The sequence below is a fragment of the Petaurus breviceps genome, unplaced genomic scaffold, assembly GCF_028583685.1.
Source record: "Petaurus breviceps papuanus isolate PSGF00001 unplaced genomic scaffold, PetGlider_PUasm1.0 37, whole genome shotgun sequence".
NCBI lineage: Eukaryota > Metazoa > Chordata > Mammalia > Diprotodontia > Petauridae > Petaurus > Petaurus breviceps.
The window spans coordinates 48533962-48549018 of NW_027186296.1; the positions used below are offsets into that span (position 1 = coordinate 48533962).

Here is a 15057-nt window from a genome sequence, read left to right on the forward strand (position 1 = left end):
CCAAAAGGGTAATGAGCTGCCCTGGAGAGGCGGTAGCTTCTGACCACAACCTAGAGGCTTTCAGATGGAAGCTAGATGAATACTTCTGAGTCTCTACAGTGGGCCCTGCTATTACGTACATGATGTACTAGAGAGCTACTGCGATCCCTTCTAACTGGAGAGCCAATAACTGAACCTGCATAAATTGTATACTTCATGCCTGGAGTTTTTCTGTCAATTACTAAAAAAAATTAAATGAAAATTGAATTTTAGACATGGATACAGGATAATAAGATATAAGCCTAAAAGACTTGATCTTTTATCTTAGGAAATATATAACTGAACACTGTACTAAAGAGAAGTGGAGATTCTTTTATTCACTATGTAAATATTTATAGGCTTGATGAGGGTAAAGAATAAAAATAATCTATTTTCAGTCAGAGGCAGGGAGTTTAAGTGGCGATGTATCAATGTTAAGACTTTCTAAAACAGAGTCCAAGCCAGAATTTTATTATTTTAAAAAGTTTTATTCTGCTTATTTAGAAATTTGAATTTTTTAATAACTGCAAAGAAAAAAAAATCAGCCACACCTGAAGAGCTAATATAATTGATAAACAGAATGCAGTGGTATATCATTCTAAACAAATAGTGCTGATGTGCCATAATAAATTGTCTATTAGTAAAAAAATACATTTTAGGGCACATAATACAGCATCTGTATCACAAATTACAGTAGGGATACTTTTCAAGAATTTAATCAAACTAGAGATTTTTGAGTAATGCATCTTTCAAATGCAGCACTTAAAAATGTAACAACTCTGCATTCTTGTTCTAAAAAAAGTCCTTGTAATTTTATCATAGAAATGCTGCTTTATTGCTGCAAGATGTCAAAGTTCAAGGCTCAAAAGGTATAGGAAAGAATACAAAGATATCCTTTAAGAAACTTGTTTTATATATATGTATATATAAAAAAGGTAAAGTTTATAAAAGTTAATTTACAAACCAAGAACAAAAGGGGTATGCACGCATTATGTACAAGCATCCTTATAACATCTATAAATTTTCAAATGCATAGCAAACCCTCCCCACCCCAAGGGGGGAAAAAAAACCCTATGCCATTATTTTCTTCTGGTTCTATTCTGATCACATTTTGTTTCAAACCAACAAGTTCACAATCATTTCTCCCCAATCTTTCTCATGATATATCATATAGATAAGCACAAAAGCCATACAAAAACTTAGCCATACAGAACTAGGATGATCTAAAACTATTAAAAAATAAAATAAAATAAGGGTAAGGCATCCCTGCTGGTTAATATGTCTGTAGTAATGGTTAATTTACAGATTCAAAGAGGCCACTGAACCAGTCTCACATGCTCTGTGTCCATCTCAAAGAAAAACTAAGTGTCTTCACATACAGTAAGTCAATGCCAATTTGTTTGCCAAATTACCCTAGCTGTAAATTGCTGTAAAACCGACTAGACTGGATATTTGCTCCAGATGTCTTTGCATTTCAAGAGGGGATATATGTGTGTATGTGCGTGAACATGTGCATGTATGTGTATATAACCTGTGCAAATCAAAATGAACTGTGTCTTTCAGACACAGGCCAAAATGCTGTAGTTCTACACCAGTGTCGTTAAAAAAAGAATATAGCCCAAAATGATTCCCTCATTCCCTAGCTGGTAATTTAACGGAATTCTACCAATGCAAAGCTTCCAGTGCCCTTAAAAGTACAAAATCCAATTCAAAACTAAAATGCATTCAGAACATCCACCCTGCCCTTAGTCAATACCAGTTTTTCATCACAGACTCAGAGTTTTATGGCATGTTTTTTGACCATGGTTCAAGGGTGTCCTTGCTAACCATCATAAGCTGAAATAAAATGCTTAATACTAACAAGTCCCATCGTCACTTCTATGAACAGCATAATACTTGATAGAGTGGTTCCACTTAAAATTCAGTAAGTCTAACCCAGTTTCACATTATTTAATCAAGTCTCTATGTTAAGTATTAAAAATGGTCAATCAAGACAGAAACACAATTTGCTCCAACAAGATAATTTGGATCTCCAGGAAGAGATTTGTTCTGCCAGGTCTTAGGGTCACCTAAGGGAGAAAACAAAATGGACATTTATTACCACTAAACAAAGATGCTTACATCACATAACTAAAACACGATTGTCCATAATCTTTGTGTATGTGGCTGTATGCATAGATGTGTAATTTTTGCTCTTTAAAATGAGAACTGTCATTTTATAGTACCTTAAGTTTCCATAGGAACTACTCAGGCATGACTTTGATTTGGCTGAAACTAACTACTCACCAAGACAGATTTATTCTCATTTAAAAATTTACAAAATGAACAAAATAAGAGAGAACTCTGAAAGTTCCAAACCATATATTCATGTGCATGAAAAACTGAGAAGTGCAAGGAATGCTCTTCTCAGTGCAAGGAATTCCAGTAGTGCAAGGAATTCCAGGACACCAAAAAATTCTTCTCTTAGGGTAAGAACACATATTTCCTTTGAAGACCCCCATGTTCGGAGATTACTGAATAACTGACAAAGAAGTTGAATACCTAAAGCACTGAAGAAACCACTGCAAACCTCTCCAAATAATCAGGGAGCTTTGACACTTGGGATGAATAGGTGGTGTTTTAAACTATGTGCTTCTTTACTGGTTTCCAAAGGAACTAAAATTAGTCTGTAAAAATGGCTACTATTTTTTTCTTTAAAAAAGTAAACAACATGTCACCTAACAACATGTTTGTCTAAGGGAGAAAAGAAGATTTTGTCCAGAGTTAAAAATAATTTCTGGTTTGCTCTGTAGTCATAGATTGGTCCTCTTATCTATAGGGTATAAGTTAAGCATATTTTAGAAAAAGCAGAGGATATTTTGACCCATGAAACAGAGATGAAAAATTTATAGAGGGATATGAGTGTGTGTGTGTGTACACACACACATACAATATAATCTATATCTACACACACACACTTCCCTACAGTCAAAGTAGTGTGTTTTCTTATGTAAGAGCTGTGATCCTATGGGAACTGGAGTGTACACTTAAGTTTGTATAACTAGAAGTTTCTCTATTTGGAAGAAACAGATTCATTTAACAACCAGCTATAAATCTGACTTTCCTAAACAAGATAATCTCACTAATTTGAACTATTTCAAGGATATTCATGTAGTAGTGTACTATAGTCTAAATTATAGGAGACATACATACATATGTATGCACACAAACACAAAACATACAAATTTCAATTTTTAAACAAATTTAAGCTAATAATTCAAATTAGGCTAAAGTTTTCCCTATTGGAATCTATTGGTAAAACTTTAATATATAGAGTGTTTCAAAAAGCCATAGGGACACCCTGTATAAATAAAAATGATAATAATCATATAAATCATAAATAGCATATTTCTGAAACTTGTGGAACTTAAAAAAAGTGTCATATAGTGGTCAACCCGGTCAGGAAGACTGGAATTCAAATCCTGCCTTAGACATTTACTAGATGTGTGACCCTGGGCAAATCACTCAAACTCTGTCCAACCCAGATTGCTCATGTACAAAATGAGGATAATAGCTGTGAGGTAATATTATTTGTTTAAAAAAAAAACACTGCAAACCCTAAAGCATTTTATGAATATTAGCTATTATTTTATTACTACTAATAGTGGCTAGACGGTTTTTATATTTTATCACATTTTATCTTCCTTACTCTATGTGGTAGATGCTATTATAATCACCATTTTACAGATGAGGAAACTTAGGCTGAGAGTATTTCAATGACTTGTTTTAGGGTCACATGGCTAGTATCTGAGGCAGGATCTGAGTCTCCTTGACATTAAGTCCAGCACTCTATCTACTACATCACCTAGCTATCTCCTAATAAAAATGTTGCTACAATCTTTATACTATAAAACCTTCAGTATAAAAGGCAATTTGAGCATGGAAGACTTGAATCATGAAAAATCCAAAACTAATGGTTTGAATTAATGATATTTTTCCTTTAGTGGGAGTAAATATATGGTGACAGTCATTTATCTTAGTAAATACAACAAAACAGTGAAAAGTGTGATAATGCAATGGAAAAGTTGAAATTAAGATTTAGTAACAGAAACTCATAAAACCAGTGAGAAAAAAATTAAACCCAATAAAAATGTGTTTTTTCTTCCTTTGGTACCCTATTATAGATTGAGGAATCATAAACACTTAGATCCAACAAGTATGACTACACAAGAAAATAATTTTAAAAGAAACCAACTGGGAAACCAAAGTAGGAATGCTTGACTTTGGTCAAGTAAACTTTTATTATATTTAGGGATATCTTCTTTTCAATTTTTCCACTGCATCCTGAAAATTTTGCACAACAGATCACCTGTTTAATAATATGAGAAAGTAAAAGCTAAAAATAAGGTGCCTTTGCTGAATCAATTTTAATTCAATTCAACAAACATTTATTGAATCCTATGTGCAAAATATGAAAAAGGCAAAAAATTCTTCACCTCCCCGTATTAATTTGTCCACTCATGATTCATAAAATTGGCACTGCAAGTAAATCTAGAAATGCTTATATAATGAAATAGAAAGTGACATCAAATGTGATGGCAAGTGTCATGCAATGATTATTAGTCCAGTGAATCAATCATATGACAAGCACCCAAAAGCCCCAAAAGGACAGAGGGAGGACAGCATACCCGACGAGGAGTCGGATGATTTTAGAGCAAAAGACCAACCATCAGGAGTCATAGACGCACAATGTGGTAAGCGCAGCTCCACTGGCTTCAGGAATTTTAGTCCATGGGGCCCACACATAACTAAAGGGCTGAGCAGTGTTTCACCTGGAATTCAGAGGAAAATATATAATGTTAATGTAAATATGTGAATAAGATTATATGGTTATTAAATATGTAATTTAACATAAGTGCAAAATCAGATACATTAAATTCTGGCAAATTTTAAGGAAATTAGTTGACTTGATATATTCAGAAAGAAATGATCAACTTGGTCAGAAAAAAACTGCCACATTAATATCACAATAAACTATAATAAAGACCACATATTCAAAAATGTATGCAAGTGGTTTAAATGCAGAAAAAATGATGATTATTGAAAACACGGCAGAGTTGGAGGGCGAGATGGGGGAAGTAGTTCTTTTATACACAAAATACAAATGTAAACCATCTAAATTCAACAATATCAAGCACTGTATCCAAGGCATCAAGTTAAGCACTAAAAATGCAAAGAAAAAGAGTAATTCTTTTCCTCAAGAACTTTAAATTCTATCATAATATAAATATGTGGCAAAGTGGGATGATTCAGGAAATTGACAATGGAGATAATAATACATCTTACTTTATGTTTGTAAATATTTCTGACTTGCCAAGTTTTGAGGATTTTTTTTACTCCTCATATCTCCATAGTAAGAGATTCAGTGTGTAAATTTAATAGAATGATTGTAACCTCTTATAGAACAAAACTATAAAGGTAATGTTTAGAAATATCATAATACTTACCCTTTTCTTTATCTAAAGGTGGTAAGATGCTATTGTCTCGGCACACTTTGAAATAGATTTCTTGCTCAATTCCTTCAGGGATGGCCCCCTGTGGAATAATTATACTAACTCCAGTTTCTATGGAACTTAAGACACCACCATTGCTATTAAAAATTCCTCTTGCTGTGGCTACAACAGTGTGACCATCTTCATCCTCTTCATCTTCCAAAGCTGAAGGACTGAAAGTCATGAACATTTGACTGAGAGTTTATGAACATTTAAGGAATGTGGTACAAGAGTATTTTGAGGGTTTGTCTTTAAGTCATCACTTATTACATAGGTTAAGAAGGTATGGAAAAGTTGGGATGTGCACCAACAAAAAAAGTAGCTACACTGATGATATCACTAAGATACTGAATAAGTTTTTTCTTTTCTTATGAAATCTTTTGTCTCATATGTGTGTTACAGTTAAAAAGAAAGGACACACTCTTATTCGAGAAATTTAATTTCTGTAACTAAGTAATTTATCTCTACCATTTAGTGTATAAAAAAAGCTTTTGGAATCCAAAGTATATATTCAATAATTAAATAATAACCTGATAGCAAATTAGCTCAAAAATAAATTTAAAGTATCTCTAAGATTATAAGTCAAAAGAACTTATATCACTATTTCAAGTTCAACTGTATCTCCCAATGATGGACTACCTCAGGGACACTAAAGTTCTGAAATTCACCAAGTTCCCTATATAAACTTACATATCAGAAAAAACTTAACATTTAAAAAGTCAATACACATACCAATCAATCAAGGAGAGTTGTAGTAAGTAAGAAAGTAAGTAAGAGATTTCAGGGTGGACAGGAATGAACCCTGGAAGGCTTCTTAAAGGAAGTAAGTTTTGAAATAAAGTTTAAAAAAAAAGGGGGGGAAACACAGACTAGCAAGGAGAAAATAACATTGAATTAAGAACACAACATGGAATTAAGTTCTGGGACAATCAAGACTATGAAGTAGGTATAAACTAATGTCAGAGCACCAGGAGACAGTTTTTTAACCTAGAAATAGAGCAAAATTGTCATAAAAGGAAATACTGTCAGTGTTTTCAATTCATGAAAAGTACAATTAAGACACAAAAGTAACAAAGGAAAGAAATGTAATTATATTCTCATTTATGAATAGAACATACTTTAAAAGGAACACAACTAGAAAAAATTCTGTTTAAATGAACATCAAGCATCAGAATGATTAAGTTAAACAAAATGAGGTGTTGAACTATTAAAGCAAGAAGTAGTACAATGAGTGTGTTTTACAGATTTTGGGTTCTGTGGCTTAGATGTTGATCTTTGATTTTAGCTTTAGAAATTAGGTAGATTCAGGGCAGCTAGATGGTACAGTGAATAGAGCACCGGCCCTGGAGTCAGGAGGACCCGAGTTCAAATCCGGCCTCAGACACTTAACACAAAAAATAGCCATGTGACCTTGGGCAAGTCACTTAATCCCAACTGCCCTCCAAAAATCAAGCAAGCAAATAAATAAATAAATAATTTTTTAAAAAGAGTTTAGGTAAATTCTATTTAACAAGGGAAAGTTCAATTCTTCTAATTATAGAGCTAACTATTCCATGGACAAGGACTAGGGAAAAAAAATCTATTTAAAAACTATTCCATGATGTGGAAATGGCTTTGTAACACACAGACCCCTTCACAATAATGAAGTTTAGGATGGAGACTTTTTCAATTATTTCTTTTAAAGTTTGGGAGTGAGAGAAGCTTGAGAAGGTAAACAGGGAAAAGAAATCAGAAGCCACTTATCAAAGTTGAACTATTAACATTCCTACATGGAAAAACGATAATTGTAAATGATGAAACTTTTCTCAGTATGAAAATAGTTGAAGGGAATAGAAATATATATGGCTATATTGGAGGGTATACAGGCATATGAATACATATGGGAATGTGTGTATATATATTTACAGGTATACATAGATAGAGGGCATAGGACCAATTTAATAGGAAGGGATGATACTTAAAAGGGGAAATTAAGAGGTGAGAGAAGAATATAATGAGAGGAGATGGAGAGAGAATGGGGCAAACTCTGTCATACAGAAGAGGCAAGGGAAAATGGTTACAATGGAGGGGAAGAATAGGAAGGCAAACGGGAATGGGTTGACCTTATTCTCATTGAATTTGGCTCAGGGAGGGAATGAAATACACACTAAATAGGGTATCTCACCCTACAGGAGAGTAGGGGGGAAGGGGATGAGAGGGGGAATGATGGAAGGGAGGGCAGGCTGGGGGGGAGGGAAGTTGGAAGCACCCTCTTTTGAAAAGGGATGGGATCAAAGTAGAGAAAAGAACAAGTGGGAGGCGGGATAGGAAAGAGAGAAATATAGTCAGTCTTTTACAATAGATCTACTATGTTAATGTTTTGCATTAGCTACACATGTACAACCTATACTGAACTAGCTTATCTTCCCAGTAAGGGTGGGTGACAAGGGAGGAAGAGAATGAATCTAGAATTCAAAGTTTTAAAATCAAATGTTTAAAATTACACACATACACACACACACATTATTATCAATACTATTTTACATGTAATTGGGAAATAAAATATACAGGCACTGGGGCATAGTGATCCACCATGCCCTACTGAAAAAGTCAAAGTGGGTATATGGGAGAAGATATGGGAGAGAACAGATTGGAGAAGGGGATATCCTGTAGGATTGCTATTTTGGGGTGGTGAATAGGGGAAAAATGGGGAGAAAATTTGTAACTCAAAATCTGGCGGAAATGAATGATGTAAATCAGAAGTTAATAAAGCATTTGAAAAATGAAAAAAGTTTGGAAGTGGTGGCGTTAAAATTATCACTGCAAGGCTGAAACCACACAGGCATATAATTACATTAAATTATAGCTTCACTCAAAAATCAAATGAAAATCCTAAAGCTCTAAGTTTAACAAGTTTGAATGGGTAAAAATGATCCTTACCTTACAGGAATGGCTTTAGGCACTGCACTAATATTATTTGGTTGATATTTGGGTCTATCTGTCTGAACGGAGAATGTCTCTACTCCACTGTCAAAATCAGGAGGTTGTGATAAACTGTGTGCTTTCAAAAACGTTTTTGGGGAATTTGGAGCCTTGGTTGGCAACTCCAATTTATGTTGAGTTTCATTTGGGAGGAGATTGTGATTAAATTTAGGACTTTCAAATTTTCGTTCAAATGGTCTGGCAGAACTTGTATAAGGTTTTGGTGTAAATCGGTTGTATGCTGGAGTGACTGTTTTCTGAGTTTGTTCAGTTCCATTAACTGGGCCTTTGTCAGGAAAACTTTTCTGAGGATAAAAAGTAGACTGAACAGTATCTTCTCTGTTTGAAGATCGGAATGTTGATGGCTTGTTTTGAGATGGAGGTGGCTCTGGTTTGGACACTAAAGAATTCTGAAAGTCCAATGACAAAGAGTTCCCTGAAAAAGGAAAAAAATATATGATGAGAGGGTTTTAGTCAGAAAGAGAAGTAGTCAATGGAAAGTGGAAGCAATGATTTTTTTTAAGTATGCATAAAAAACAAAACACAAAGATATAACTCAGCACTTCATTGAAACTGGCATTACTTTTCTGGCAAGCACAACGATCCCACCTATTTTACCACATCTTTTTGGACCATGATTGGAAAGTTAAGTTCAAAGCCATGTTATGACTCTCAAGAAGAGGATGAGCTCCTATTTCCCCTTTAGAAACAACTAGGCAGTAATGGAAATATTAGGAGAAAATGGGGCTCCTCATATGCCAAGAAGTCTGATAAATGGTTAAGAGTAGGGTTCGTGGGCTAAGTGTGGGCATTTGAGGGGAGTCTGTGGGAGGGCCTGGGGTGAGGGGAAGGGAGGAAGAAATGGAACCATTTTATTTACCAAGAATGCTATCTTTTTTGGAGGGGAAAAATTCTTCCCTTAATCACTCAAGTTATAGTGAAGTGAAAAGGGGATACATTCACTCTATTTCTAAAAGGTGAACTATATATTGTTAAGGAATATTTAACTGGTTAATCTTCACAGAAAAAATATGTGGAACCACTGGAATTGATAATCAGGTACCATTTTCAGAAGATTGAGAAATGTTAGAATCTTTCGAAACTGAGATATGAATATGAAGCTTACAATGAAATCGAAAAACAGGAACCAATGATTTTATCAAATTCCTAAGGGCACAACCAATTAACGCAAAATAATTTTTATCCACCTGAATACCATTTTTAAAATCTTTTTAACAGTGAAATGAAAGTGTAAGTTCCTACTGACAGAAATTGAGTTAATTTTGTAATCTTATGTTTGACTGAAGGACATTTCACACAAAAGATAAAATAACAGCACCAAAGCAACTAATTTTTTTTTCAGTGCATTAAAAATGTACATTAGAAAAAACTCATAGTAAACCTAATGATACCCCAAAATAAATAGTTACTTTTGATAACCAACAAAAAGTATGCTCTAATAAACTCATGCTGACAGTGTATTTTCACTAGTACAATTTATCCTATTATTGACTTGAAAATGTAATTATCACCTGCTCGAAACTTAGTGGGAAATTAGTTTGGAAGTTTATACATGGTAAAAATCAAGTATTTTTTAATTAATACTTTAATTCAGCTTTTTGATTCACCTTCAGAAAGGAGTCCTTTGGGGTGGGTATGAAGAGATAGTGAAGAGTTGGTAACAGGCTGAGAAGGTTGGCTATATTGTGAAGGAGGTGGAGGTGGTGGAGGAGTAACTTGAGATGATTCATAGCGTTTTTCACCAAAAGATCTATCCATAACATCAGTTTCAATAGGTTTTCCCCTGTTAAAATATTAAAGAGGAAAATGGTAATATGTGGAAATCCACATTTGGCCAAACAAGCTTAACGTTCACAATCATCACTCTTTTCCTTATAGTATAGCTCTTTTAAAAATTTCTTCCTATGAGTTTTGGGAGATGCTCTATACAAAGTCTAAGTACAATGTCAATCATTTTAAGCACAAAAGAAGTCAAGACAATACAAGTACTTTAAGAATATCAGTAAAACAATCCAGAAGATGGCAACCAAAAGGCAGATGAAGTTGAGTAGACTTGAAAACTGTGACTATCATCATTCAATTTGTTGTCTTTCTCAATAAATAGGTCTTAAGCAAGCCTTGCAAATATCTTTCAGAATAATGATCCTTCATTAATGATTTAATTTTCATTAGACCCAAGTCTTTACTGGCTCTGATTTTGAAGATGAAGAAGAGACCACAATCCTTTTTTACCTCTACGTAGCCAGAAAATAAATATATGAAGAACATTCCCTTTTATACACATAAAACCCAATGCTAGACTGCAAAATAGATAAATAAAACTGGCTCTGTTTAGTCAGTTTCACCCTACCCATATTCCTGTAGAGATATTTTAAGGTGTTCTGGTAAGTACATACTGGTTTAATTTACAAGGCTCATTTAAGTTAAATTATGCCTATTTTACTTCCCCTCCCCCAATAAAATGCTAATCACAAATACATAATACAAAAACGCACATTTAATAGAAATTATCTGGAGAAACTCATAATTGCAACCATGCCATCTAAACCTTAGAAACAGTCAGCCTAAACTTCACTAGTTTTATGTGCATAAACAGATTATTTATTAAGAACTACACTTTCACATTTACATGAAACAGTATGTTTTCATGTTTACATGTGACTAAATAGACTTGTCCCAAGGAACTTCAAAGCTAATGATTAGTTTCAAATTAAAAAGTTATTTGGCTTTCATAGATATATTTACACTGGAAAAATTTGAAAATGTCTTTAAAGTCTGAAAGTGCACATAAAGCCAATGACAAAAGCCACAGGGGGAGGACACCTTAAAAACATCCTCACATTAATGCCAATCTTACCACTTGATGTTCCTTTTCAAGTAGTCATAGCTAGTGTAAGAGCCAAGAAATCTAGGTGATAGCAAAGCAAATGCAATAGAAGAACGAAAGAAAAACAAGTCATTCTAATAAAATTTTAGGAGATGGTCTAAATTGTCATTTTCAAACACTAAAACCATCAATAATTGCAACACTGCTTTCTAAGCAGCATGTGGCCTATTAAAAAAATATAGCTAACACTCTTTTGTCCAGAGAAATTACTACTATGTATGTATGTGTGTATACATGTCTCTCTCTACATACCTACATACATACACACACACATTTAGTGACTCTACCAGTCTACTTTAACTCCTTAACTTAACTACTTCCAAAGCTGAATAGTAGTATATTTATTCTTTCATCCAGCAAAAGTATTAAGTGTATAAGTCTGCAAAGTAATCAAGTGGGCAAAACAGCAGGCAAAAGAGGGGGGAAAAACTAAGGATAATCGGGCAGTGGATAACTGAGTCAATTGCTTAATTAAAAAGGAAAAATGCTACAAAGAAATGAATACACATTTAAGGATGAGGAACCATTTGCACATAAGCAAATGAATAAATAACAAAGTGCCTGTAACAGCCACCTTACTAGGATGACCACAGATGTGCACATTTTAAAAATACACATGAGTAAGTGACTCTGTCTGGCATCAATTCCTTCCTAGATATTTTCAAAAGGAGATATGATTCAAATTTTAAGATGAGAAAAACTTTAGGTGTTATTTTCAGTAGATTCTACACCATATACCCTTTACCCACAACCATACATGAACCCAGATGACAAATTTACATCTTTGCATAATTCTTAAAGTTTAATAACCTGTATTTGTTTTCCTTCTTCTCTAAACCTGGGCCTGAAATTTTCAATATTGCAAGCAGGACAGTATTCACTATGATTTTACTCTCCATATCAATTGATGTGTGGAACATGATTTCATCTAATCCTGTCATTCTTTATAATTCTTTTTCTGCACTAAAAATGTCATGGGAGGAGACACAAGTGAGAAAAAAAAATCATAGGATAATAAAAATAATGACAGCTAGCACTTATATAGCACATTAAGTTTTGCCAAATTCTTTGTGCGTGCGTGCATATGTAGACACATGCACATGCATGCACACATATAACATCTCGTTCAATCTCAATGACATCTCTTTATCACCCATTTTATCTTACACCTGGACAAACAGGTAGTCAAAGGTTAAGTGACTTGTCCAGAGTCCCAGAGCTACTCTACTCAAAAAGTCATCTCATTAGACTGCTCAGGGGCCATATATCCCAACCCCTTCATTTCATCAATAGGAAAGTATGATCCAGAGGTTCAGTAATTTGCCTGGGGTCACATAAGGACTAAATGTCAGGAGGGATCTGAATCCAGGTCTTCTGACCCCAGAGTCAGTATTCTTTTCCCTAAATCATGCTGCTTCCTATCAATACTCTTCTAAAAATAATACTTTTTAAACTGAAAATACTGGCCCTACAAATGCAAGGCCCTGATAAAAGAATTATGGCTGTTGTATTCTATACCACACCCACATCCCCAAACTTTACCTATGCATTACATGTGTGGATTTTACTTATGAATTCATTCTACTACAAGCTGAATGTTGCCTTCTTAGATCATAATTTAATATAAACTCTTCACAGTTGTCCAAAACCCCCAAATTACAAGTCATCTATATAGTTATATTTTTAAAGCTTATTAAAAATCATACATGACTTCTCCATCTACTGTAATTCTTCTGATAAACTCAATCTTACACAACAACAACTTATTTACATCATCTCAAGTTAAATAACTTACTTAGAATAACTAGAAAAACTTAGTTGATTTGAAGAATGAATGGGTTTGGCAGACTCTATAAGATGGCTGGCAGGAACCTGTGCTGACGGTTTGTTTTCAAAACTTCTTCGATCAAAATACGAAAGTTGTTTTCGATAGTATTCCTCATCCTCCTCAGGATCATAGTGATTTGAACGAACGATATCTTCAGCTGCTTTCATCTGAGGTTTCTGTGGTTCTGGGGACCTAGTACATGATTATATACGTACTCAAACTCAGGGTTATGATGAAAAATTTACAACGAAAATTTCAGACACAGATACAAAGCTGGAAGACAGGCTACTGAGGCATATCCTACACTTTTCTCTTTAAAATCAAATTAATGTATAAAATAACTTATTTACCTGTTAACTTCAAGTTTCCAGAGCCTTCCTAAAGAACTAGGAAGCAGGGCGGCCAAGTAGCACAGTGAGTAAGAGCACCGGCCCCAGAGTCGGGATGACCTGGGATTGAATCCGGGCTTAGATACTTAGCATCACACCCAGAAATAACTGGCCGTGTAACCTTGAGCAAGTTACTTAAACCCAATTGCTTTAAAAAAAAAAAAGAACTAAAAAGCTCAAGCAACCAAGATATGTCACAAAGTTCAAGGATTCAATCTCAAGCACTTTACCCATAAATGCTTGCCAGATTTTTGCCTATTTCAGACATAATCCTAACAAGCTAGGCTTTCTGTTTTTCTGGCTTATAGCATATTAGAAGCAGTTCAAAGAGGAAGATATTTCTAAAGGAATAATGACAGTAGGAAGAAGTGACCAGTGACAGTCTAAAAGCAAATTGTTAGGAATGTTACCAAAGGTACATGTTGACATATAAGGTCTAAACTATAATCCTGTGACCATTTATTACAAAGGGCAAATAGATCACAAGGACAACACTAATTATATTGTGCTATATACAGTATATTCACACCTATAATGATAACTCAAAGAAAGGTTAAATTGTGTTTGATAAACTTTAAGTAGGCAAGAAAATACAAAGTATAAAGAGCTAAAGTAAATTTTGTGAAATGATCAATAATACCTCAATTATCTGGAAGAAGCTCAAATTTATTTTAAAATTTTTTTCCAAACTAGAGCCATAAAAGGGTCTAATTAGTCAGAAGCCTCTTGTACAGTATAACTTCCTTACTTAAAAAGCAAGGCATTTTTCTAATATTTAAGAACTCCTAATCAAACTTTTCATCTTCCCTGCCTAACCTATCCCATACTTAAGCCTACTGAATACAAAGCCAGTTGATTTTTATTTTAGTCATAAAATTCTTTTCATCTCACTTTTTCCCCTTTCACTATACTGAGAGAGGTTCTATAAAGCAGGTGGCCCTTAGAGCCAGGGAGATTTAATTCCCGCCTCTAAGACAGTATACTGGCTATGTTACTTAACCTCATGTTCTAAGTGACTCCCTAGCACTAAGTTGTGGAGAAGGTGCCTTGTCATGTCAGTGAAAGTACAGATCCAGTCCCTAGTACTACCTTAACAAATATAAAAATAGTCTTATTGAACTGAATGCATAAATTAAAAATGTAGTTTTAAACCACAACCTAAACTTCTTTATTTAATGGCAATATACTCACCTGTACAGTGTTTTATCATGTTCGCTGAACTGATTTTGAGAAGCAGATTTAGGACCACTGATGGGAGCAACTGCAGGTTTAGGTGCTATTTCTGGGGGCTATAAGGAGGGAAAAAGATGGCAAATTATGTTTTTGAAGTTACTAAACTTCAAGGTTTGAGAATAGAAAATAAAAAATGTTTTTAAAAGTACTTTTATATTAAGTGATAATAATAATAAAGTAATAATAAAA

At 34.1% G+C, this 15057-nt stretch overlaps 1 protein-coding gene across 7 annotated transcripts in view; it reads right to left on the reverse strand.

The window, feature by feature from the left end:
- Positions 1-485: 485 nt before the first annotated feature.
- The window catches only part of TJP1 (tight junction protein 1), a 206317-nt gene continuing 191745 nt past the window's right edge, over positions 486-15057 (reverse strand). For 3 of the 7 annotated variants that reach the window (XM_069098435.1, XM_069098438.1, XM_069098434.1), the window contains 7 exons: positions 14827-14924; positions 13214-13438; positions 10139-10314; positions 8469-8946; positions 5505-5722; positions 4686-4829; positions 486-2087 (listed from right to left, as the gene is read on the reverse strand). In XM_069098435.1, the coding sequence (XP_068954536.1) occupies positions 1993-2087; positions 4686-4829; positions 5505-5722; positions 8469-8946; positions 10139-10314; positions 13214-13438; positions 14827-14924 (1434 nt within the window). In that variant the 3' untranslated portion in view covers positions 486-1992. The remainder of the gene's footprint in view (positions 2088-4685; positions 4830-5504; positions 5723-8468; positions 8947-10138; positions 10315-13213; positions 13439-14826; positions 14925-15057) is intronic. The other 4 variants (XM_069098441.1, XM_069098437.1, XM_069098440.1 and 1 more) reach the window with 2 other exon arrangements.